Source organism: Onychomys torridus, chromosome 7 (genome assembly GCF_903995425.1).
Source record: "Onychomys torridus chromosome 7, mOncTor1.1, whole genome shotgun sequence".
Classification (NCBI taxonomy): domain Eukaryota; kingdom Metazoa; phylum Chordata; class Mammalia; order Rodentia; family Cricetidae; genus Onychomys; species Onychomys torridus.
In genome coordinates, this window is record NC_050449.1 from 23,029,597 (window position 1) to 23,055,534 (window position 25,938).

Genomic DNA, 25,938 nt, shown 5'->3' on the forward strand with positions numbered 1-25,938 from the left:
GTGAAGTATTTGTTATAAAGTAAGTGCTATGGACTGGATCTCTCTCTCTCTCTCTCTCTCTCTCTCTCTCTCTCTGTCTGTGTGTGTGTGTGTGTGTGTGTGTGAATATAACTCTCTTTATCAATCTATTCATTTTTCATCCCAGCCAAAGCCTCCCCCCATCCTTCCCTCCTAATCCCTCCCTCCACCTCCTCCCATTCCCCTACCCCCTCCTTTTCCATCTCTATCCAGGAAACGATGTGATTATCAATAAAACACGGCATATCAAGTTGCAGTAAGACTAAGCACCTCCCCATGTATTAAGTCTGGGCCTATGAGGAGCAGGGTTTCAAAACCCAGTAAAAGAGTTGGAGACAGCTGTCAGGAGTCCCACAAAAGGATCAAGCTACAAAACTGTAACATATACACAGAGTGCCTAGGTCAGGCCCATGCCCGCTACCTGGTTGTTGGTTCAGTCTCTACGAGCCCCTATGAGACCAGGTTAGTTGGTGGTGTGAGCCTTCCCATGGTGTCCTTGACCCCTCTGGCTTGTACACTCCTTTCTCCTCCTCCACAGGATTCCCAAACCCCACCTAATATTTGACTGTGGGTCTCTGCATCTGCCTCCATTAGTTGCTGGATGAGGCCTCTCTGATGACAATTGGGCAAGGAACCAATCTAGTCACAGGAGATGGCCAGTTCAGGCTGCTTATCTGCTATTTCTAGGAGTCTAAGCTGAGGGTTCCTCCCTGTAGACTCCTGGGAGATTCCCCTGCAGCAGGCTTCCACTGGACCCTGAAATGCACCCCTCCAGTAATCACCCTCAAGCACTCTTCCCCTTTGTGTTCCCCAACCTGATTGCTCATGTTCCCATGCCAACCTGCCCTCAGTTCACTCATGAAATCTCTTCTATTTCCCAGGGAGATCTGTGTGTCACCCCATGAACTCTCCTTGTTACCTGGTCTTCCTGGGTCTGCGGATTGTAGCCTGGTTATCCTTTATTTTACAGCTAATATTCACTTACGAGTGAGTACATACCATGCTTGTCTTTCTTGGTCTGAGTTATCTCACTCAAGATGATTTTTGTAGTTTCATATGGGTTGGATCTAATATGTCCTCCAAGACCAGTGTGTTAAAGGCTTGGTTCTGTGCCACTGGGAAGCTACTGTGTAAGAGCCTTGAAGAGGTAGTTCTACTAGGAGGAATTAAACCATCCAGGGTCTGCCTTGAAAGGGGAAATTGGGACTACTGCCCCTTCTTTCTCTCTCTGCCTTTTCCACTTGTGCTGAGGTGAGCATACTCCAGTGTTGTAGTGTGCAGACACCGGCCATAAGGATGGGACCAAGTGTTAGAGTGGACGGGAGCCTGGAAGCCATCAGGGAAGGCTCTTCCTCTTTTAACTTCTTTGCCTTAGGTAGCCTATCTATTGCAGAGACCAAATGTGAATACAGTGACAGTAGCAGTGATGGGAGTAGATTCTATATTTTCTCTCTGCTCTTGCATACCTCAGAGTTCAGTCTTTGTGATCAAGACAGAGATTCATGCAGTATACTCACTTTAGTTTCAACAAGATGGATGTGTGTTTCCCCAACTCCAATTTTTAATTGATGGTTGGAGCTTTGCCCTGTAGTTATGAGTCTGTTGGATGATTCGAAATTCTGGAACATAATGCAGGCAACCACCCAACTTATTTTTTTAAAAAAAAATACAATAGACATTACTATGAGTGTGAAGAGATCAGCCCAGCCCCTCTCTTTCCCTCCTCCTCCTGAACACTGCCAGAGTGTGCCCTGAAATGTCCCCTTCCAATTTCCTTCCTGTCCCCCAGATTCAAGGTGCCACATTTAAATCTGGGCCATGTATTAAGGTCATGTGTAGATTCTGATTTTTTCTAAAGTAGACGTAGGTAAATTGAAGCTCTGAATAATTATGTCTCTTAAAGAGCTATTTTTGGTCTCTCTGTAGTCCATTTTCTTCTTCACTCTCTGTGGCATCTAACCCTTTGCTCTGTACCTCTTTGGAACCTCTTCCCCACTTATGAAAGGGAAAAACAAATTGCACTTTGGATGAAATCCATTCACACCAATGTACTTCCTTTTTCTAAGCACTTTGTAATTTGAATTTTTTAAATGCTGAAGGGGGCATTGTCTTTTGAGGCAGAAATGTTTGGCATTAGCTTGCCTATGATAGGAATATTAGGAGAGAAGATGGGGCTTTCTATTTGCCTCCTATGGCTTTCTTAAAGGAACACTTATTTTAATTATTTTAGGATAGCTGATTCAAAGGAGCATGGAGATGTGTGATGCTTGATTTTATGTGTCATTCTGGCTAGGAAATAGTATGCAGGCATCTAGTCAAATACCCTGAGTGTTTCTGGGATGGTACTTTATATATCAACATTGTGTACCTTGGCAAAAGCACATTATGGCCCACCCTCAGGTGGGCCTCATCCAATCAGTTGAAAGCCTTACTAGAACTAAGACAAGAGAGGAGAGAACTCTTCCAACAGCTAGCTCTAACACGTAAACTCCAGCTTCAACTTTCCTTGGGTTTCTAGCTTGCCAGCCCATGTAGAGATCATGGATTTCCAATCTCCATAATCATGGCAGTATGACAGTGAGTTCCTTAAAATAAATTGTTCTCTCTCTCTCTCTCTCTCTCTCTCTCTCTCTCTCTCTCTCTCTCTCACACACACACACACACACACACACACACACACACACACACACACACACGCACACATACACACACACATTTGTCAGTATGTGTGTAAAACTCTGAGTGTTTATTGCAAATGTCGCTGACTCTATCTGCACTTGTAAAATACCCCATTGACTTGTCCTCTGGTGTGTCTTAGGTAATATTAGGTGCTTAACTCCATCCTGCCTCCTTGCCTACAGCCTCTGCTCCCCTTTCTTTCCTTTTATTTTGCTTTCCCTTTTCCATTTCCTTTCCTTAGGACTTTGTACTTCCAGATGCCCAGTGGAGGGAGGACCAACAATGTATTCATAACCCCATCTCCAGTCCTCTGGACTGTATTTCCTGACAACAACTTAGAGCCTTGTGACCTGTAGTAACTGTTTTTGTTTTCTTTCTATGTCTTTAGAGCACTGGTTCCATCCAGATGGGTGGCAGGAACAAGGGAGAACTTAGAGAATTACATGTGGAGAAAAAGCCATGTGGTCAGAGGGGGACTGCCAGTGCAGCAGAGGTGGTTCTGACAAGTCCATGGATAGCTTTCCTTTTACATTGCTATGTGATGTCACCTCAGCTTTGATATTATTAAGTGATATCATCTCCAAATGGGTAGGACCACATGCATTGCTATTTGGGGATGTATATGTGCTAGGGACCACAGATATAACTGCTAAAGGATGTTTGTCTCCAATGATGATGGTGCTGGTGACAATGTTTACAGCGTGATCATGAAAAGTGTGATCAGGACCCCAGGACCCATGCAGAGGGTGAGAGCCTGCGCAGACCTCAGAGTGAAAGGTGGGCTATCTAAGGTAACACTGCTTATAAAAGAGACTTGCCCCTCATCCTGAGTTGCTGTGTTTTATGATGGTTATATAAGTCCTAAGCGCCATTTCTGATGAATCTGGCTGTGTTTTATTGACTAAAATCCTTGTATCTGAAGCTTATCTTTATTGTTTGTTAGCCATGTGGTACCACCACCTGTTTTCCCCCATGATTAACTTCTCACAATATAAATAATAGTGTGTTCCAACATAGTAGTAGATAGAAAACCAGAATGCTTCTAAAAGTACTCAGCTCTACACTATGAAAAAGTCTCATCCAATGCCCAATGACAGAAAAAAAAAAATCCTTGAGTTTTTAGTACTCAGTATGTGAGCCTTGAAAGTCAACATGTCTGTGAGACTCTTAGAAGTATATGACTATTTTATTATCAAATGAATATACTTATGGAAAATCTACTGCAGGCTGAGTTCCACTTTTAGTGTTAGCAATATCAATACAGCAAGGAGCCATGGGATAAAAAGAAAAGAATTCGTGACTTTTTTTCTTTATACTTCCAGAAATGATAAGTCGTAATCTTTCTTCTTTGAATGTTAGGTTCTTTGTCTTCTTTCTTTCCTTCGTTCCTTTCGCTCTCTCCCACCACCAGCTCGTCCTCACCTGACTTCTGTTGCTGCCTAGCAATGAACCTGCCTCTGTGAAACCCACCAAGTCCCCGTCACTGTGTCAGCTAGAGCCCTGGTGGTTGATCCTTTGAGCTACATCTTCTAAATCTGATACCATTAACTACTGTGATGGCTAATGTCGATCATCATCTTGACAGGCTCTACTGTTCCCTGAAAGATAACCCTCCAGGAACGTCTGTGAGAAAAATTGTAAACTGAGGTCAACTGAGGGGAGAGAAAACACACAGATTTCAGGTGGTACCAATGCCTAAACTGAAATCCTGAGTAGAAAGAAAAGGGAGCTGAGGGCAGCGTTCATTTCTGCTTCTGAGGAGGAATGCAATGTGACCAGCTGCTCCATGCCCCTGCTGCCATGCCTGCCTTCCCCACCATCATGCCTGCCTTCTCTGCCACCTTGTCTTCCCTGCCACAGTGGTCGCTATTCTCAAACTGTTATATAAAATAAACTCTTCCTTCCTTAAATTGCTTTTTTAAAGGCATTTTGTCAGAGCACCAAGAGCAGCAATTCATAGAGAAAATTGGTACTGAGAAACAGGGCTGTGGTTGTGATCAGTACTGCCATGTGGTTGTAGGATGTTTGCTGGATGTGAAAGTATTTGAAACTCTGGGCTAGGAAAGCGTCGGTAGGTAAGCAGAGCTTGGATGTTTGGAAGACTAGAATGCAGAGGAAACATGGGCAGTGGAAGACCAGTTCATGACCTTTCAAAGGGGACATGGACACTACTGGGAACTGGACAGGGTCATTCATGTTATAGATCATCAAAGAATTTGATTATATTGTTCCTCTATCCTGAGGACCTGAGTTAGGTTCAGTCCAAAAGAAAATGAATGACTCATTTGGTAAAGGAAATCTCAAGATAGCACAGAGTAGAGACTATGCTATTGCCCCCACTCACTGTATTTGTCCAGGTTTACAGTGAAAGAAAGCCACAAGCAGAGAAAAAAAAAACATTAAAAAAAATGTGGTTCTTTGATGAGAAAAAAATGGAGTTTAAATAAAGTTGTAGACAGATTGGGCTCAAGGAAAACAGCAATTGTTAAAGAGATTAGAAGCATTAAAGACACACATCCTGCTCTTCACTGGGACAATGCAAAAGATGCACTGAAGGAGAGACCCTACCCATCAAGGGATCTAATTTGGTAATATGTAAATTCAATTGAAAGAAGAAAGCCTAAACCTAGATTGATGATGAAGGTCTTCTGGCTGGAAAAAGGCTGTCTGGGGGAGTGTTTCATGTCTTGAGCTACACTGGCCACATCTTAAGCTGGCAGTAGAACTTGCCAGCTTCCTCCATGTGACATTTTTTTTTTTAAATATCTATTTATTTATTATGTATACAGCATGTATGACCGCAGGCCAGAAGAGGGCATCTGATCTTGTTACAGATGTTTGTGAGCCACCATGTGGTTGCTGGGAATTGAACTCAGGACCTCTGGAAGAGCAGTCGGTGCTCTTAACCTCTGAGCCATCTCTCCAGCCCCTTGACATTGTTTTTATAGGTGTGACAGAGGCAGGACAAATACTATGCAACAGGATTGGATTCCTTGTTTTCTGTAAGGGATCCCAAAGAGGCCACACGCAAAGCTTTGAAGGTGAAGTCTAAAGAGCAGTGCATACCCAGGATACTGGAGATGCAAGTTCTATGGGAAGTCCACTAAAGAAAACTACAGGTATGGAGGGGAGACAGACTTTGTAGGCTGTAAGCAGTAGAGCTAAAAGGATAGAGGGTATCTAAGCCATTTGGGTAAATCTATCCTGAGCCTCAGGTCTTAAACACAGAGCTTAAGAATTTAGTGTTTGCCTTGCTGGGTTTATGTCCAGTCTTTCCTTGTTATGACCCTACCTGTCCCTGTTAGAATGGGAATATTTATTCTATGCCATTTTATATTGGAAGGATGTAACTTCTGCTTTATTTTATAAGAGCTCACACTTAAGGCATTGCTTTTGGGTCTTTAGAAGAGACTTGGACTCTGGACTTTTATGTTGGAATTTTTAAAGACTATGTTGAATTTGGATTGTGTGTATTTTCCGTTATGAGATGGCCATGAGACTCTTGGGATAAGAGGCTTAAAATTGTTATGTTTGGGTATCAAGTTGAGAAGGGATGGGTATATTAATACTATCAACTTGATAGGATCTGGGATCACCTAGCAGATAAATCTATAGGCATGTCTGTGAGGGAGTTTTTTGACTGGATTAATTGAGGTGGAAAGACCCACCCTAATGTTACTGTTCCATGATATGGGGTCCTTGATTAAATTCAAAGGAGAGAGAGAGAGAGAGAGAGAGAGAGAGAGAGAGAGAGAGAGAGAGAGAGAATGAGAGAGAGAGAGAGAGAGAGAGAGAGAGAGAGAGAGAGCTGAACACCAGTATTCATACCTGATATGTTTCTTAACTACAGACACAATGTGATCAGCTGCCTCAAGATCCTGCCATGGTGATGTCCCCACCACAAGGGACTGAACCACTGAACTGTGCACCAAAATAGTCACTTACTTGCTCCTGTTGCTTTGCTAGTTGTTTTGCCCCGCAACAAGAAAAGTGGCCAAGACAACTACTGTTCTATTCGGGTCTCTTCCCTGGTCTCTTTACAGCTGCTGACTCCAGAGCAGCCCTCTCTGCCCTCAGCCACTCCTTACCCTCCACTCCCCTCTGAGTTGCTTGTGCTGTCAAGGGTACTGCCCAGAATTGTACCTAATGTTGTATTCTTCCTCACTCTCCTTGCTCCAGCTGACTGACTTCATCAGCACTCAACTTCAGCTCCTGCTTACACAAAGTTGATTTCTAGATCTCGAGCTGCAAACATTGTCTTTTTCTAAGGCTTAAAACCTACATATCCAAATGCCAACAAAATGTTTTTTTCTTGGATGTCTCACCAGCGTGTCAAGTCCAACATTTAACATCCTGTCTCTACTCAGTACCAACTCTCTTGCTGTGTCTCTGTGATTGGTAACACAATTCATTCAGTTTCCAAAACTGAAACCAAGTGGGAGCCAACATTTTACCAGGTCAGCACAGGTGAACCAAGAAGATGGATGCCTCCTTGAAAAGTTTTCCAGGAACTCTCATCTAATTTAGATGGCCAAATTCCAAATGCCAAAGCATCTTGTACCTATTCTAATCTTCTCACACCATACTATACTGTCTGATTCATTTATTCTGTGAGCCTATTAGCAACTGGAGGGGAACATGTCATGTTCCCTATACCCTCATTCCCCTCAAAAGGCCTTGATAAATCTTGGTGCCCTTAACTGTTCCATGCCACAAACATGAAAGAATTAATGAATTGGTTAGCAAAGTAAAAAAAACAGATTAACACCATAAGAAAGGTGTTTGGCTGACAGAACTCAGGAGGCTGAGGCAGTGGGGTTGGGAAATTCATAATTAGCCTGATCTATATAGAGTTTTAGGCTAGCCTGCCCACTGTCTCAAAGGAGAGGTTGTAAAAGATATGATTGAAGTAACTAACATTTAATGCAAGAAAAACTCAAGTTCCTGTTTCTCTGTTGGACCCAAGGAGACCATATTCTTTTTAGCAAGAAGAGAGTAGAGACTGGGTGATGGTAGGCCAGGGCATCAGCTTCCTGAAAACTTCTTGTGTCCCAAGCTCTATGCAAGATGTCTTACATATTTTTTTTCAGTTCCGTAAAGAAAATAATAAAACAGAGTGTTTTCTCCACATAATAATGAGGAAATCTGGGCTCAGAAAAGTCTGGTTCATGGCTACTGTCCATTGTAGGTCTCAATATGATTTTTTTAATTCTTTGATTCACAGAACTATATGAGGTGTGACTATAAAATAATGAAGCTGATTTTTCTGTATAGCTGTGCAAATAGGTCCTTTATAGGAATCTCTAGTCTTTTTAGAAGGAGATGTTTTAATGCAATTTATGCCTTATAGTTCCCACTGTTGAGGAGTTTGGGGGCCAAGAAGGGATGATAGAGACTTCAGAAGAATCCATTAGTGGTGCTAGCCTTGGGTCTCTGGTCAGCTTTCCCAAATGTGATGGTTTACTCTTGATCATTGGGAATGGATTAAGTACTGTCTAGAAACGTAGTACAGTGTTGTTTTCAGTGTGTTTGTGAGGATGTTTGGGGGGGGGGGGGGAGGATGAGCATGTGCATTTTAGTTCATTCACCAGAGATCTCCTTTCAGTGTAGGTAAGAACCATCTAATAGGCTTGGAACACATGGTACACAGGAGGCTATATGTCTCCATGTCCTAAACTGTAATATACTGTCTCTTCCTTGGATATCAAAACACCAGGAAGGCTCTGGTGGTCTTTAGACTCTGGGTCTTACTGAAGAAGTCTCTCTGGATTTCCAAGCCTTTACCTCAGATCAGCACTTACACCTCCTTTATTCTAAGATCTCTGGACCTGGACCCAACCATCTTAATCTCACCCAATGATCTCTAGCTTTCAGAAGAAACCAGATCCCAGAATTCACAGTATGTGTTATTGTGTGACCAAGCTCCTTGGTAAATGTGGAGATTTACTAAGGATTTACATTTCTTTGTCTATTATCTATTATCTATTATTTTTTTGTCTATTTACTAAAATTCACATTTCTTTGTCTATTATCTATCTCTTTATCATATGTCTATCTATCTATCTATCTATCTATCTATCTATCTATCTATCTATCATCTAACTACCTATCTACTTACCTGTCTGTCTATATAATTAACTTAGCCACTCTGGAGAAAACTGTCTAGTGCACTGACTTTCTAGAGACTGGAGAGCAGACATCAGCTCTCACTGGCAGCAAATATTTGCTGAGCTCTTACTCTGTGCCAGGATCTTGCCTGTAGGAAAGGAATCAAGATGAGCAAACACTTTGCTCTCAGGGACCCTACAGTTCTAATGGGAGACAGCTACTTGTGAAATACACATGGAGACTTGGAACGAAAGAAAGGATACAGGACTGATGTCACAGTGTCGTATATATTCTACAGCTCTCAGTTGACTCTAATTCTTGGGAAACTAGTAGATTCTTCTCCACATACAATTTTGTGTGCCTTGTTTTTCTGTTAACTTGCTGATTTTAAGTTTGTTTTACATCATCGTTTTTGTTTTTATTTGCCCACTGATTATTTTTTTGTGTTTTGTTAATTTCATCACTTTGATATTGAAGATAGAGAGAAAAACATCAATTGAACCCATCATTGGTAGCTCCCATTTTGCTGACCCCCCCCCACCCCAGCTTGGGATCAGCTCTGTATGTTATCATACTTAGACCAAAACCTTCAAAGTTTATTTATTTATTTACTTACTTATTTATTGTTTATCTGGAGATAAGGCATTGCTATGCTTGCTAGACCATTCTCCAACTCTTAGGTTCTGGTGATGCTACCTTCTCAGCCTCCTGAGTGGCTGTGTGGCTGGGATTGCAGATGCACACCACCATGCCTAGCTACAAAGGCTCTCTTCCTAACACTACCTGTAGATGAGCCAACAAACACTCCCAGATAAATGACTGACCTCAGATCTCAGCTCTTAAGGGATAGCACTGGGATTAAAGTCAGGCACTTTCTTCCCTGTCTAATGTGGCTTTTCCTTGGTGTAGATAGATGTGTCCTAGCTTGAAGAAGAATGTGTTGAGGCCTAGGAGGGAAAAGAGAAACAAGATAGAATTAAACACATCTGAATTTGTACATGAGTGGTGACAAGGAAAATCATTTAATATACATTTGTCTAACTTGGGAAGTGTGCATAATGCGAATGAGAAATGGTGTTTTCAACCACAGGTGGGTAACTGTTGTAGAAGGATTACTTTGGAATCTTGGGGAAACAGAACTTACACCAGTAAGTTTACCACAGTATGATTTCACATGCAATTGCATATCTTATGACTTTGTAGCCCCCAAATGAACCTTAATCATTCTTTTTTTAATCATGTGTGTGTTCATGTGTACATGTACGTGCATTTCTCTGTGGAGGACAAAAGCCAAATCCTGGTGTTCTCGATTGCTTCTTCACTCTAGTTTTGAGGTAGGGTCTTTCATTGAATCCACAGCTCAGTGACTAGATAGAAGAGTTAGATGCTAAGTCCCCAGGATCCTCATGCCTCTGCATCCCTAGGCCTTGGATCAGAGGCATGCACCTCTGCACCTGGAGTTTTCATATGGGAGCTGCAATCCAGTCTTCCTGCTTGTGCTGTGGGTACTTTACCAACTGAGCCATCCCCCTGCCCAGCCCAGTCATCTTACCATTCTGTTCACTAGCAACACATTTCTTCCTGTGTCTATCTCCATGTCCTTAGTCCCTCAGCAGCTTACACTGTGATATTTCCTCAGTTACTCCATTCTCTGGGTCTACCTTATGGAGATGGGTTTCTATAATATAAATATACCTCAAATTATAGGCTCCATATTTTATGTTTTTCCACATGCACACAGAGCAGCTGGGCACAACACTCCTCAGATAAACACAAGCTGTAAGTTTTCCACATTTCTGAATAACGCACAGTTTGAAATTGCCTTAATGGCTGGATACAAATTTTATTATGGATCAGCTTGGCTATCTGTGTGGGGCTGTGAATTTCCCAACAGTGATCCACAGCTACACAACCTCTTTGAGGTAAGATAAAGGCTTAGGAATTATCATGTCATTTTTTCATCCAGAAGAGGGAATTTCTATTTCTAAAACAGGCTAGTCTTTAAAATAAGAGAGAGAAAGAGAGAGAGAGAGAGAGTTCAATCTGTCCTGCTCTCTACAATACACACACACACATACATACACACTGACAGATACAAACACACACACACACACACACACACACACACACACACACCAAATATACACATACACAGACACACACATAGATTCATACACAGAGAGAGACACACACACACAAAGAAAAACATATACATATACACACATACATACACACTCATACACACAGAGACACACATAAACAGACATGTACATACAGATACATACAGAGAGAGACACACAGAGACACATATGCACACACGGACACATACACATACACACAGAGACACACAGACACAGACACACACACATCAAGTATCTTGGAAATGTTTTGGCCTTGATTTTTACAGTTTATTTGTCCACAGAGGTACTTCAGAGAAGAAACCTTCGATGTCAGAGAATAGTGTTCTTCCTTTGTTAAATAAGGACTAGTATGATGTAGTGTTTAGTGAGTACCTGGAAGGATGGTCATTCCATGCAGTGTATCATTTAACACTGTTCTGTATTGCATTGAGCACCCCAAATTCATATGTGGAACTCTGAACCAACAATGTGACAGCGTTTGGAGGTGGGGCTTTTAAAAGTGATAAAGGTTACGTATGTGAGAGATCCTGACCCTATGGAACTGGTGGCTTTGGAACAGAAAGCACTGTCTGTGTGCCACGGATATGCACACAGCCAGCAGGTAGCTGTCAGAAGCCAGAAGAAGAGCCTTCCCTGGAGCTCCCAGGCTTCTGGACTACAAAATTATAAGAAGGAAACTTCTCTTGGTTAAGCCACTAGTCTGTAGATTTGCTTTGACAGCCTGGGATGACTAGGATAGACCCTCACAAACACTGTACAGATGTACTGGTATCTTGCTTCCATTTATAGAGATGAAAGCTGGAGGTTAGTGAAGATAGGAAACAGAAGCAATGGTGCACAGATGGTTGGCTGTGGAGCCTCTGACTCTGTGCCCTAGACCCTTTTATCCCCCAGGAACAAGAAAACAGCGGCTTTTCCTTGCTCTAGACCACAGCAAGCAAGTTACAGTAGAGCTTGAGGTCCTGAACTGGAGCCTTCCACATGTTATAAGTGAGCAGCACTCCATTTTCTTAACAAATAGTGATGGCATCATGCTAGACTCTGCTCATTGGAGATGGGGTATAGTCAAGCAGGCAGGAAGCACTGAGATGCCTATAGTTGAGGAGCTGTCTTAGGTCACATAGGGTGCAATACACACTAAGGCATGGAGGCCTCTAGGTCCAGTAAGGATGCTGTGGATATTTTGTCTCTATGACACATCCATCGAGGAGAATTTTAACACCTCTTTAAAAGAACAAATGAGAAAGCAGATTGCGGATGAGGGAACAGTCTTCAGTTCTCCACTGCTGCTTCTTCATGCCATTCCGACGTCTGCACTTGGCCGTACTCTCCTCAAAACCACTGCCTCTGCCACATTCCTTCTCCATCCATATTGCAGAAAGCTCTACTTCTGAGCTATCAAAATCACCCTCAACTCTTTCCCTTTACTCCACCCCCAAATCCCACTTTTGAGCAAACCTTAGCTATTCAGATGCCCCTTCCTTTCCATTTGCCTCCCACCCCACAACACCCACCATGATTGCTCTTCTATGTCTAACACTCTCTGAGTTCTTCTGCAATCCATTCTCCACATCACGGTCAGAAAGATTTGCAAAATTTTATCTCACAGATCCTGGTACTTGCCTGCTGAAAGTCTATGAAGTCATTTTCCTGCACTTAGAATTAAATCCTTACACAATGGCCACGGTGTCTGAGACCCAGTGCTTTCGTGCCTTCTGCCTTCACCTTAAGCTCCTCTGCCATTCACCTTCACAGCAGCTATATTTTTGGCCCTACTTGGCTGGATCCAATAGCCAATCAAATCTCACTTCAGATGTTACCTCCTCAAAGATGCTTTCCCTAACTACCTAACTTATCATCCTTTCCATCCCATCAACTCCAATAACACTTTTTTATAGCACATTGCCCAATCTAAATATGTCTGTTTGCTTATTTTTTCATAATCTTTTTCCCACCTCAATACTTATTCACACCCTTGCAGAAAAGCACATAAAAATATTTATGCTATTCATGGACTACTGCCTCGCCAGACCCTTAAATACTGTCCACCATAAAATAGACATGTAATCATATTTACAGAATTAGTAAATGGCTTAACGTGTGAGCAAATTGAAAATAGTGCTGGAGGGTTTTTTAAAGGAAAAATTTGAGGCATGGTCTCATGCAGCTCAGGCTGGTCTCAAACTCACTATGTAGCAGAGAATGAACTTGAATTTCTAATTTTCTTTCTTCCACTTCCCTCATGCTGGGATCACAGGTATGTGTCACCATACCCTGATCATGGGAGGCTGGGATCAAACCCAGGGATTCCTATGTGCTAGACACATACCCTGCCTGCTGAATTATAACCTATATACTTCCTCCAGAATTAAGGGTTTTTGTCATTTTTAAAATTAGTTTGTTTTTCATTTTCCTTGGTTATCTCCTGCTGTGTGATTCATCAAGGACAAGAGGCAGTTTGCACATCCTGTAATACCACTTATAAATACACACACACACACACACACACACACACACACACACACACACACAGAGGCATGCATGCACATAGGATCAGCAGCTGAAGCAGGGCATTATTGCCTGTAAGTATCAACAGTCAAGTCTTATTTAGGTTCTGAGCAGAAGTTGCCTGGCAGTCTTCACTCACATTTTCATTGACTGTTTGTCTCTTCTGTGGAATGAGTCAAGGGCACACTTCCACTGGGTGGCTTTTCCCAAGACACAGATGATTGTCTATCACCAAGCACAGTTTACACCTAAGGAGGCAAACAGTGGGTATGTCACCTCACCATTCGTTTCCTCCAGTTTAACCAACATCATTAGTCTGTGACAGGCTTTTCTTGCCTTGATGATTCTTGCTCTTTCCCAGCTTCTCTGGACCATTCAATCTGCAGGCTGAAGATACCACCTGCTGGTTCAAGTTGCCACCTGTCACTGGAGTTCTCATCTGGAAGCTACCAGGCCTCTTCACAGCCTTTCTTTCCCTATGCTTCTCTTTTTCTCCTTTCTCTCACTCTCCTCTGCCAGGATTCCTTTTCCCCAGCTGTCCAGAACCATTTCTCTACAGGTAGCCAGTGATCTCCTTGCCTAATTCTGACTACAGTCCCTGAAATCTGGATCTATCTTTTGTGTTTCTGCTATCAATTGTCATATGTAACAAAACTTGTGTAGGTGAGTTGAAGCTCTCCTTTGAACAGTGAGCTTTATGTCATTTCCCTTACGCCTTTCTCCATGTCACAGTTGTTACATGAAAATAAGTGTCATGCTACAGAACCATAAAGTATGTTAATGATGTTTCCCAGCCTGCCAAGCGTTAACTTCATCTAGGGTAAATCAAAAGCTCCTTCACACATGTATTAGATCAAACCTTGCTATTCCTAGAGACACTGGCTCTCTTAGTACTGCCTTATTCCTGGATGAAAGAACCACCTTCTTTGTCTAGAACATGTCATGGAACATGGCGCTATTTCTTACCCTAAGCCAGGAACAAGCTCAGGATCACTTGAGATCACTCACATAGCCTGCCAAAATGTTATCCACTCGTAAGCATGCTAGTTTCTCCATCCTGCCTTGCCCAGCCCCTTTCATGGAAACCATTATAAAGCCTATTGCCAAACTTTCTTCTTACTTTCTCTATCTACAGACCAATTCTTACATATGACACTGGGATGTTGTGACCTTATAGTCTCTTGGGGACTATAAATAATAGACTCTTCTTTTAAGGGCCAGGACACCAAAGACTTTCTCCCTTCTCATTACACACAGCTCTGGATACATTTAAACACATTCTTGCTCACGACTCTTTGGATGAAATAGGTATTATTTGGTATGTGTTGCACAGATAGAGACATGAGGACTCAGTATTTGAATAGAAAACACAACTTCAAAGCCAGTCTTCCAATCATAATGATAATTTGTCTTTACATATAAATTCTTATATCTAAGAAGGTGTAATAAGGGGCCTATCCTGTCATTGTCAATGGCCATAGCTTTCCACAAAATATTCCCAGAAAAAATTATTTACTCATGTTGAGTGTAAACCTCCCCTCTGTTTCTTCTTCCCATATAAGCTTACGTTTTAGCCCTACACTGTGCTACTCCATAGAGATGCCTTACAAATAAATGAACCACTGCCCCCACCCTCAATGCTGTAGACTGACAGACTGAGAGTAACACATAGACCAGACTTTTGCAGTTCCTTCTCTGACTCACAAGTCTGTGAATTCAGATCCCATATTCTGTTACCGAGACTAAACCTGGAACCATTGTAACAAGACAGGATAGATCCCATCTCTTGTTCTTTGGTTCCTCAGATGCCACTATTAGGAGAAAGCTAGCCTGGTAAACAGTAGCTTTCTTGGCTTGTTCCTTCACAAGTGAAAGACTCAGAGTGTGTTACTAGGGACATTTCTCCTTACTTCAGCTTATCTCTGCTTTTGCTCTTTACTGGTCTCAATGATATCTTTTCCATCTGGAATCTTGTGTACTTTTCTCCATTCTCAGAGTCTCTAATAACTCTTCCTGTCTCAAGCCTCCTTTTGTGGTCAGTGTAACCATGGCTCTGCTCTCACTTTCTGATAAAGACACCAGATCAGTAGGTGTTTGAGAGGATCTGAGCACTCCACCACTGAGCAGATGGGATGACCTCAGAGCTGCCTCCTGCCCAGGCTCCACCGTGTCCCTCACCCGCATTCAAGAAAAAAGCTGTGACTGAAGGAGTCCTAAGCACAGGACCTCTTTGTCATCCCTACTGGGGTACTACTGCTAAGAGAGCCTTTCCAGCTGTTCATCCTGGATGCAAGCATCACCGGGGCCAGTGGGATTATGTGTGTACAGAAAACTCGGATTCGTTATCTGGAAGAGAAAAGTCATTAAAACTGGTGGGCATTTCCTTGGCTTTCTTGGGCATAGGGGAGAGTAGGGCCTGGGAGAGCAGTGGTAATCCCCAAATACTGGTAGTGCTCCCAGAATCACCTGACCCCTGTCTGCACCATTGCTTCTCTCAATCTTGCAGCCCATGGCCTAATGGAGGAGTCTTGCCTCCTGCTCTTGTCTGGAAAAGCTCTTCTCCTGATATGGTTTTCACTAAAGCTGATAAAAAAACTAATGATAAGTTCTCTGTCCAAGGTAAGATGTTCTAATTAAAAATTTAAGGCCAAAAAACGTACATGAGCTAAGCATTTTTACAAGTGAGACTGGGGCTGTATTTATTCATTTTTGCTCAGGCCCTTGGAAATGAGAGCAGGTAGGATGCCTTTGTATCCTTCAGCAACTAAAGTAATAAACACGAAGAGCTTAATGCTTATTTTTGAATTACATTTCATTTCGCCAATTGTTCGGATCCCTGCCTAATTTAACAAAAGGCTTCGAGAAAAAATACAGTAGAGCAGATGCGCATAGCAACCATTAAATTAGGATACAGGCGTGAGAGCCACGCAGCGAGGGAAGGCTTCTCCCAGGCAGGCAGAAGCAAGAATAATGGCAGGCCCAAGGAAAGCTGGCGCTCTTGGGTTTAGACTGAAGTAGATGGATCTGAGCCCAGAGCAACAGCGAGATTGGCCTCTAAGAACACTGTATCCCGGAGTCCCCTCCTGATACTATTATGGTGCCCTCTCCTGCGATCATAAAGTCATAGATGGATTTTATGAAGATCAGTCCTACTACTCTATAGGATCTCCAGGTGATTTTCCCAGCTCTTTCTTTTCACTACAATAAGATGCACGGATAATGGGGACTATTTTGCATGTTTCCTTGTAAGAATTTCAGAGTTGCCAGCCAGGGAGACAGACATGGAAGTGATGGGAGTTAAAGTGTTTCTAGGTAGACCCTCAGAGGAGGAAGCTTATTCCAGCTTTTTGCACAGGCCCAGGAAAGCTGTGCCTTAGAACTACAGCTTTGATGAAGAGATGCAGAGTGGTGGGCATTTAGATTGGCTCAGCTTCCTGGAGTGGAGAAGGCAGTTCAGTTCTCCAGGGCGGGGTCTGACAACTTCTGCATGGCCTCATGGAACGAAGGTGCTAGTGTCAGTTTTCAATTTGCTGCCTTCCCCAGAACTCCTTCCCCAGCCCTCCCCTCTATCTCCCCACCCATATCAGAGGAGGCAGCGAGAGGGACTCAGCATTTCCTCAGCGTGCTTCAGTACAAGGAGGGAGTGGAGCCCCTTGAGGCGCCTGGCACATTCCCTCAGGGATCCCTGCCTCAGTGGGAGCCTCAGTCCCGGCGCAGCGGGGGTTAAGGTGGGCGCCAGCGCCCCGCACCCGCCGGGATGAGCGCGCAGTCCGTGCTGCTTGCTAGCCGGCTCTTTCCGAGTCGACACCCGGAGAAAGTGGCGGTCAGGGATGCAGCTGCTGCCATGACAACCCTGGCGATCAGGGCCCGCGCTTGTAGGGGCTGCTCCCTGGAGGAAGGCGGCGCGGAGGCCGGGGGCGGCCGCTGAGCGTGGCGTCCGCGCGTCCCCGCGTCCCGTGCAGCGTCCCCGGAGGAGGCGGGGGCCGCAGTCCGCTCAGCTCCGGGCGCCCAGAGCCTGTACCGCGGCGCTTCGCGGGCTGCCGAGAGCCGGGCTGGCGGGAGTCGCCCACCAGGCTTCGGGGAGGACAGCCTCAGAGCGGAAGATCCCGGCTAGCCGGCTGCGGGTCTCCGTGTGCAACTTTTTATCGCCTTGGTGTCCAGATGCGAGACTTGGAACTGTTTTCTAACTCTATCCATACATGTGTGTGATCTAATAAAACATTTTCTCCTCTCCTTGAAGCAGGAGCTTTTTATGACATCTCCTTTCTGTCAGAGACACTTGCCTTCTTTGGGTTATAAACTTTTGATGCCAGACCTCTGCAGAACGCGCCCAACTGAATCTTAAAGTAGCTTCACCGAGAGAGGCAGAGAACGCACAATCTGTGACCTTCGTCCCTGCTCCTTCTTTGGTGCTCTCCCTCCCCGCGGGCTCCCTCCGCCCCAGGGAGCGTCAAGAAAGCTCCTTTTTTTTGGATGCAGGAGGGGGCATCTGGTTCTGCTAGGCTGGAAAGCTGAGGCTGGAGCCGAGGAAGAATTATTAGGCTCCGGAGAGCCTGGACTCAGCCTCTCCTTCTCCCGCTCCTAGCTCCTGGCTTGCTCTCTCTCCCTCTCTTTGCTTTCGCTCCACAACACTTCCGGCTGTTCTGAGCGGGCAGGGGACAAGGACCGTGCTGCTACGGGAGTTCTGGGAAGTTTGACTGACAAGGATGGGGGTCTGTGGGTACCTGTTCCTGCCCTGGAAGTGCCTCGTGGTCGTGTCTCTCAGGCTGCTGTTCCTTGTACCCACAGGAGTGCCGGTGCGCAGCGGAGATGCCACCTTTCCCAAAGCTATGGACAACGTGACGGTCCGGCAGGGGGAGAGCGCCACCCTCAGGTAGGGAGCCTTCCTTCATCTGGGGGACTGAACCCATTTCACACAGCTTCAAGGGGAGGGGGGCGAGAAAGAGAGAAAAGACGGCTTGAAAGAGGGGAATTGGAGCACGTGAGAGGACTTTTGCAGGCCCAGGAAGTGGCCACTTGCGTCGTGTGCTCGTTGATACCATGTTTCTTGGATGGCTTTGTCATTTGGTCCTCTTTTGGGCTTCAATCTCACAGGGGATGTTGAAGTCTACACTTGGAACTCCATGTATTTATGGGGCCATGGCATGGCAAGATTCACAACTGTGTGGACACCCGGATGAGACTTGTGGGCACTGGCACGTAAACACTGCGTGGTTATCTAAATACCCTTGGCTTTATCTTCCAGACAAGGAGGATGTAATGGCACAGGATTGCCATCAGGATAGCCCGCTAACTGTCTTTGGCAGAAGTGTGTTGTGTCTGGGGGGGGGGGGGGGGGGGTGGGGTGCGTGCATAATCTCACAATTAAAGGCTTTAGCTTTCCTGTGCCAGGCCACGACCTTTTATGAGTCTGCTGAAGACATAGCCACTCAAACTAAACCTGTGCTGTGCACTTGGGCCCTGATGTAAATTATGAGGCCTTTGTATTTTTGTGTGCTGGGGCCAAGAAGAGGAAACATGTAGCATTTATGCAGCGACATCATTCCTGTGTGAGAAGCACAATAGGGAAGCTTTTTGTTTTAGCTTAATGAGTTACAGAGAATCACTTCCATGCTCCAGGCAGAGGGGTGGAGAAGCTTGGAATATGAACCTTTGGGGACTGGGCCTGCTGCAGCAGAGACTTTAATAAAAATGCAGCCACCACTTTCCACCAGCTCAGCAGATATCATCTTTTATCCCTTTAATGAGGCGGTTCTGGTCCTAGGAGACAGATTCGGGGACGTCCCAGCTTAACTACGTCTCACAGTGTACACAGGGTGAATGCATTTGCCCTGCCTGTGACTTTGATGGTTATGGTGAAAATAAAACATCCTGACCCAGATTCTGCAGCCAGAATGCCTGGCTTCTACAAGGACAGATTGAGGGTGGGGTTCCCTTCTTCCTGTTGCCTGTGTTTTTCCTTGTGGAGCCCTTCCAGCACAGACTCAAGCTTCTTCTAGAGGAGGAAACAAGAGCCTCTGAGATATTACTGCTCCTTATGTAAACCCTGGAATTAAATTTGGATGCTTTCTACCTTGGGTGGTTCTTAGGTGAACCTTCTTTTCAGATAATGAAAGGTCCCAAAGCTCAATCTTCTGGACCTGCACAATCCTAGAAAAGAGAATGTAGCTGTCCCTTACAGACAGTCTGAGTGGCAAGTACTTCTGGCCCTATGAGCATCCCTTAGCTTGTAGCACTTGAAAGTGCATTATCCTTATTTTGTTGTTTCAAGAAAGCTTTCAAGTCTGTTCTTTGGGTTGTGATTTGTAGGAATACACATTTTCAGGGGACTGGTGGTTCAAAAGTGCCAATAATATATAACCGAGATGTATATGAACCAGGAAATGTAGTGGGAAGAGGGTTTGAACATGGCCACACACATCTTTTTCTTGCTTTGTTGAAGGCAAAGAGTTCCATAAATAAGGGATACATCACCAATAAATTTACAAAATCTGCTGTCCTCCTCTTGCCCCTAAAAATTAAACCAGAAACTTAGAAACTTGAGCTTTTGCCTTCTGGGATGCAGTGAGACCATTCTAACAGCAGAGGGCTGGCTTCCATCTACTGTTTTTTATTAGCTCCTGGCCTGTTTTCATGATCTTCAATGCTAATGTTTAACAGCTGGGCTTGGTAATGGGAAAAGGAATAAAAAAGGGAAAAGCTGAATAGTTGCTTTTCATGCTTTGTGGAAAACAACAACTTACATGTTCAACTCTGACTGCTGCTGGTTACCTGACTATTGTTGTGGCTGATTTTTAGAAGTAAGCACATTCCCAGTGTTGAGTTTGCCTCTCTTCTCGCTTCTGCACATTTTATCTGTATAGAAAAACCTATCCCAGCGTCTGTGTCTACTCTCTAGCTCTCTTGGTATCTATTTTTCTTTTTACCACATATAGTCTTCTCTTTCACTGCTCTATTTTTATGGGGTACCTCCCTAGCACTCTTTTCTTGTTTGTTACTCATGTTACTTCATTTCTTCCCTTCATCATTAATTCTTAACATTCTCTGTTAAAACAGCTCAATTTCTTTGCTACTGTTTGAGCATTTCTTAAAATAGCACGAGTGTCCGTCCTGTGCAAATTTGCGTGGCTCTCAACCCCTCTCCTTTTCCTTTCCTTCCAGTCTGCTCTATGAACTGGCAACTGTGCTACCTTATCAGGAAAGTGTGGTACTCAGTTGTTTCACAGAGAGGCCAGGTTCCCAGTAAGTGAGAGCCCACAGCCTTGGCCTCGGAGAAATCTATCATGTGATGTTTGGTAGAATTTTTACTTTCTAAAACTTATAATTCATTTTAAATTTTTTTATTTTTTTATTTTTTGCAACACTGAGGAATCAAACCCATGGCCTTATGCATGCTAGGAAAAAGTTTTGCCACTCAGATCTCTTCACAGTGTTATAGCTCTAGGTAAAGTAACTTTTAAGTCTCCTTAAAAAGAGTTCATTGGTGATTCATAACTTGGGAATTAGGGTTCAGAATGTTTCAATGAATGAAATGATACCCACACCTGTCAGCATTAGAAAATCCTCTCCAGGGTGACTGCCCCAGTTCACGTGTCATCTGGTGTATCTTAATTCTTGAACAAAGTCAGACAAGAAGCAGAGACCAGGAAATAAAGTAAAGAAATCTGGAAGCCTAGGTAGACCCTCAGATTCTCCTGTGAGAAGTTCCCCAGTAACAGAAGACAGGTGCTTCCTGTGGGAGATCCAATTGGTTGTGACTGAGGGACCTTCGGAAGTGTCATGCCAGAGCAAGACCCTGAAGTTTTCAGGACAGATGAAAACTCATTTCATATAAGTGAGGCGATATTACCATCCCTGTAACTACTTCATAGGGCTGCTTGAAAAGTAAAAATAATTATTTTAATATTGAGTTATTTTGCCTTTTTGGAAAAGAGATGATATGGAAAATGAAGGTGCTATTCTCTATGGTTGAATTATAGCTTCTATGAATCTGATTTGAATTCATTATTACAAATGGGCCCTCTTGGCCGGAATCATTTCATTACAATTATGTGCTGTTGGGTTAAAAATGTTCTGTGCCTTTCTGTTAGATTAGATATGACAAGTATCTAGGAGTCCTCTGTCTGAATCAATGCCCATAATCAGATGGGTGCCCAGGGTCTGGGCATGGTCAGCTGGCATCCATTAAGCCATCTCAGTAGCAGCCAGCCCTTCTTCACGGGCCACAGGCACCTCCTGATTTCCTTTAGTTCCTCTGTCGGTTTTTGTTTGCCTGTACACATGGATATTTTGAGGGATGCCAAAATAGATGAGTGACTGTACTTGTGGTAATTTGTTCCAAGTAGTGGGGAAAGCCAATAAATGGTTTGTTGTTGTTGTTATTGTTTGCTTGCTTGCTTTTTTATAGTAGAGTAATCCATTGCTGATCCTTTCTTGATGATTGGGGATTATGCTTAATGGCTCTTTTCTAAACTATCCTGCATTTTCATTTGGAGTTCTGAGGTAATCCACTCGGAACAAGCATGTGAGGTTTAACTACTGAAAGAGAATAATCTGGGTAGTGGGATTTCACCAAAGCAGCTGGGAGAGTGGAATTCCCAAGGACAATGTGCTGGTGTTGAGCTGAGTGTTTTCTGTATTGTGTACTCACTGACTGTAGCTTGCCCTTTCTCATGAATTAGGAAGGCTATCAGGTCTTTCAAAGCATGCATGAAACTTGTGAATGCTAATGCTGAAGGTGCCAAAATTAGGGGTTATGACAGTGAGGTAGTTCTCTTGATCTGGGATGATGAGGACACGAAAAGACCTTCCAGCAGGTAGAGTCCCAGAAGGAACCTTCTTCATGGTGGTGATATCCTGGGAATCTTATTGTAAAGGCAATTGAGACACTATTTAAGAGGTGAGGATGAGTAGAGTCCATGCTAAGCATGAGTGTGGTTCCTGGTTTCACCTACAGGATTAATTAGAAAATAAAATTCAAATGTCCATCTCAGAGACTATGGGAATGGACATCTTTGGAGGTGGCCATGAATGCAAGCAGTTAAAATTCTCTTCCATCATTTCTCCTCAAATAATCCAGAACTGAGAACCACTCTTCTACAGGCTTTTTGCCTTATAATCTGTGAGCAAGGTTATTTTCCAGGGTCCTTCCCCTGCACTGAAACATCCTCCCCATGACACATAGGTGTCTCATAGCTATACCAGTGCATTTGAAAAAGCAGAGCCAGACAGGGCCTGTGTACCTCCGGCTGACTCTTACACTATCTCACACTGGCTCTCTGACAATGCTCAATTCAGTATGTTTGTGAACAATTTCTGCTGTGTTTAGAACATCAGGTAAGAAAAAGTATACAGTGTTGTTCTGTAAACATTAAAGCCTTGTGTATTTTTTGTGCACATTGTCCCACATGCTTAAATCATCTCCAAATTACTAATCTAATAAAATGTAAATGCTGTGTAAATAGTTGTTACCTTGTGTTGCATAGCAAATAATGGCAAGAACATGTTCAGTATAGATTCACTTGATTTATTTTTAGTGTATTTTATCTATGGCTGTTGAATCTATGGATGTAGAACCCACATATTTGGAAGGGTGATTGCATGTGCTTGTTGCTACTGAGACTAAATGGAACTCCTTGGTAACAATTGATGATATTCTCAGCGTATTCCTTTTTTGCCGTGTCTACCACCTTCTCCTCCACCCACATCCATACACACAACTGTCAAACTCATTAGTCCCCTTTCACTTCTGCTCAGCTTCCTGCCTTCTGCATGTGGTCAAGAACTGCCCTCAGTTGAATCCCAGTAACACTTGCTGCAGACCTCTGCTCTAACAGACATACACTGTATATATGGGATGTCTTCCTATGTGGTTATTGGCAGGCCGTGCTATGGGAGCTCCATTTGTATTTGTTCTATACAGATAACATGGCTGGTACCAAGGATTAAGTACAGTTCAGTGCTCTAATCCATCTTAGCAGGCCCTACCTCTTTCAAGTACTCTTACCTCTACAGCAATGAAGTGCTCATATCTGAACAACGAACGTGGCTGTAGGACACTCAAGGGCAGCACTTGGAGATCTTGGGAACCTGAGGGATTTTGGATTCCACTCAAATCGCTTGCCAGAGGGGACAGTTGTATCCACCAGTGTTGCAATGTGATCTGAAACCGTGCAGAAGTCTTTACTATCCCTGAGGGTAAGACAACAAGCAGGCAGTGAGTTCAGAAGACTCTTCTAGCTGCTGTAGAATATATCTGGGAAGAAGGCTGTCAGGTCTCTGCAGAAATTCATGAGGAGATAAGCAGAACAAGGATGTCAGCGGCCCTGCAGAAGGACCGGGTGCACTGAGGGGCTGGGTCATGTTACAAGGCTGCCCTGGAAGAGCAGGGCTGGAATACATATGTGACAGTCTGACAATTCTACCTTATGAAGGGATCTCTCTCCCACATACAACATAAATGTATTCCAAGGCCAGAGATGTATGAAGGCATTAGAAAGCACTAAATATGTAGACTCTTGGTTTCCTGAAGATTCTGGAAAACTCATAAACTGTCATCTGAGCTCCTTAGCTACGTATCTGGCCTCTTTTAGCAAATTTGGCTATAGAGTCCAGATTAATTCTGTCTGTACTTGTCTTTCTTATGGCTACTAGTAAAGGACTCTGGCCTTGGTCTTCTTACTGTGTTCACCATGTAGGTAGCAGCAAAGGAGATGCAGTGCGCTGTGAATCTGATGGGATCTGGTAGTGAGACATTATTGAAGGGAAGAGTCAAGTAAGTTTTATTTGACCTTCCCAGTAACGACTTTTCAAATTACTTATCACTAACAGGAAGCTGACTTCCCAGTCATGAGATGAAAGAAAAGAATTAGTTTAAGATATCAGCAATAGTCTGCATCACCTATTAAGTTAGCAATAAAGTATTAATCTTGAGATATACAAAGTTTAAGGGGACACACACACACACAAACACACACACACACACACACACACACACACACACACACACCGTTACTTTATATTTGTTTATTCCTTGTTCCCCGTTCAGGAAGATGCCTTTGCTGATCATGTATGTAGTGAAATTAAGGTTTAAGCAGAGTCTATGTTAAAGGAGATACTGTGTTTTCTGTATCTTGATTCATCTGTAGTCCTGTCCTATCCCCCAATCACACCTGCTAATCCTATATACATTTAAAAATATAATATTTTATTAATTCTTTGAGAATTTCATAGAATGAATATATTCACCCTCACTCTATACCCCTAACTCCTCCTAATCCCATTTGCCTTTGCCCCACCCCCACTTCTCAACTTCATGTCCCCTCCCTCCCTCCCTCCCTCCCTCCCTCTCTCTCTCTCTCTCTCTCTCTTTCTCTCTCTGTGTGTCTCTTTCTTTCTTTGAGACAAAGTTTCTCTGTGTAGCTTTGGCTGTTCTGGAGGTCACACTGTAGACCAGGCTGGCCTCAAACTCACAGAGATCTGCCTGCCTCTGCCTCCTGAGTGCTGAGATTAAAGGTATGCACCACCACCACTTGGTTCTCTTTTCTTTTTGTTAATAACCCACTCATCCAGTTTGGGTGTGGAGACATCCACTGGTTGACCATGTGGTGCACCCTTAAGGAAAACTTACTCTCCTTTCCCCAGAAGCCATCAACTATCAAGAGCTCCTCAGGGGTGCAGACTTTTAACCCTCTTCCTGTTTACTGGATTGCTCTTGTGTGGGTCTTGTGAATAACCACAGCCATCATGGCTTTATGAGTGCAACAGTGCTGTCATGTCCAGAAGACACAATTTACTCTGGCTCTCTCTCACACTGGCTAGCACAGTCCTTCCACTCTCTCTTTCCTGATGGTCCCTGAGCCTTGCGGGGAAGTGACATAAATGCCTCTCTTATGGATGAGAACTCGGGAACACTTATTCTCAACTTTGATCAGTTGTGAGATTCTGTATTAAATACTGTCCAATACAGAAAGAAATGCCTCTGAGGAGGATTGGGAGAAACACACTTATAGAAATATGAATGTGGAGAGCAGTTTGACACTACATATGTTTGGCAAAATAACAATAGTAGTTTCACCCCTGGGTCCTGGCAAGTTCCACACCATGGGATCTTGACCAGATTTACAGTACCAGGCGTTTCTTCTTATGGAACAGCCCTTAAATTTAATAAAAAAGCATTGACTAACCCCAAAGCATCTGTATCACTACTGTACCCATGCACATCATTATTGGAGTTCCCAGGATTAATAACAGGGAAAGAATGTTGATGATTTCCCCTCTCAATGGTCTACACACACCCTCCAGGACTATTAAAGCTAGCTAGCAGAGAGAAAATTTCCTGGTCAGTACCAACTTGATTTCTCCATGTCCTGTGACCAAAGTATATGGTGTCTTCAGAAACAGGGTCTTGCCATCACATTGTAGTGTGCAACCATGAGCAGTGGCAATGGCATGTATTATTTGGGGTCCTTGGAAATATCCCAAC

The 25,938-nt window shown here is 43.6% G+C and overlaps 1 protein-coding gene across 5 annotated transcripts in view; it reads left to right on the top strand.

The window, feature by feature from the left end:
• The window catches only part of Opcml (opioid binding protein/cell adhesion molecule like), a 1,142,273-nt gene that overhangs the window by 609,540 nt on the left and 506,795 nt on the right, over positions 1-25,938 (top strand). For 2 of the 5 annotated variants that reach the window (XM_036193680.1, XM_036193681.1), the window contains exon 1: positions 17,074-18,327. In XM_036193680.1, the coding sequence (XP_036049573.1) occupies positions 18,161-18,327 (167 nt within the window). In that variant the 5' untranslated portion in view covers positions 17,074-18,160. Of the gene's footprint in view, positions 1-17,073; positions 18,328-25,938 lie in introns of those variants that run through there. The other 3 variants (XM_036193682.1, XM_036193683.1, XM_036193684.1) reach the window with 3 other exon arrangements.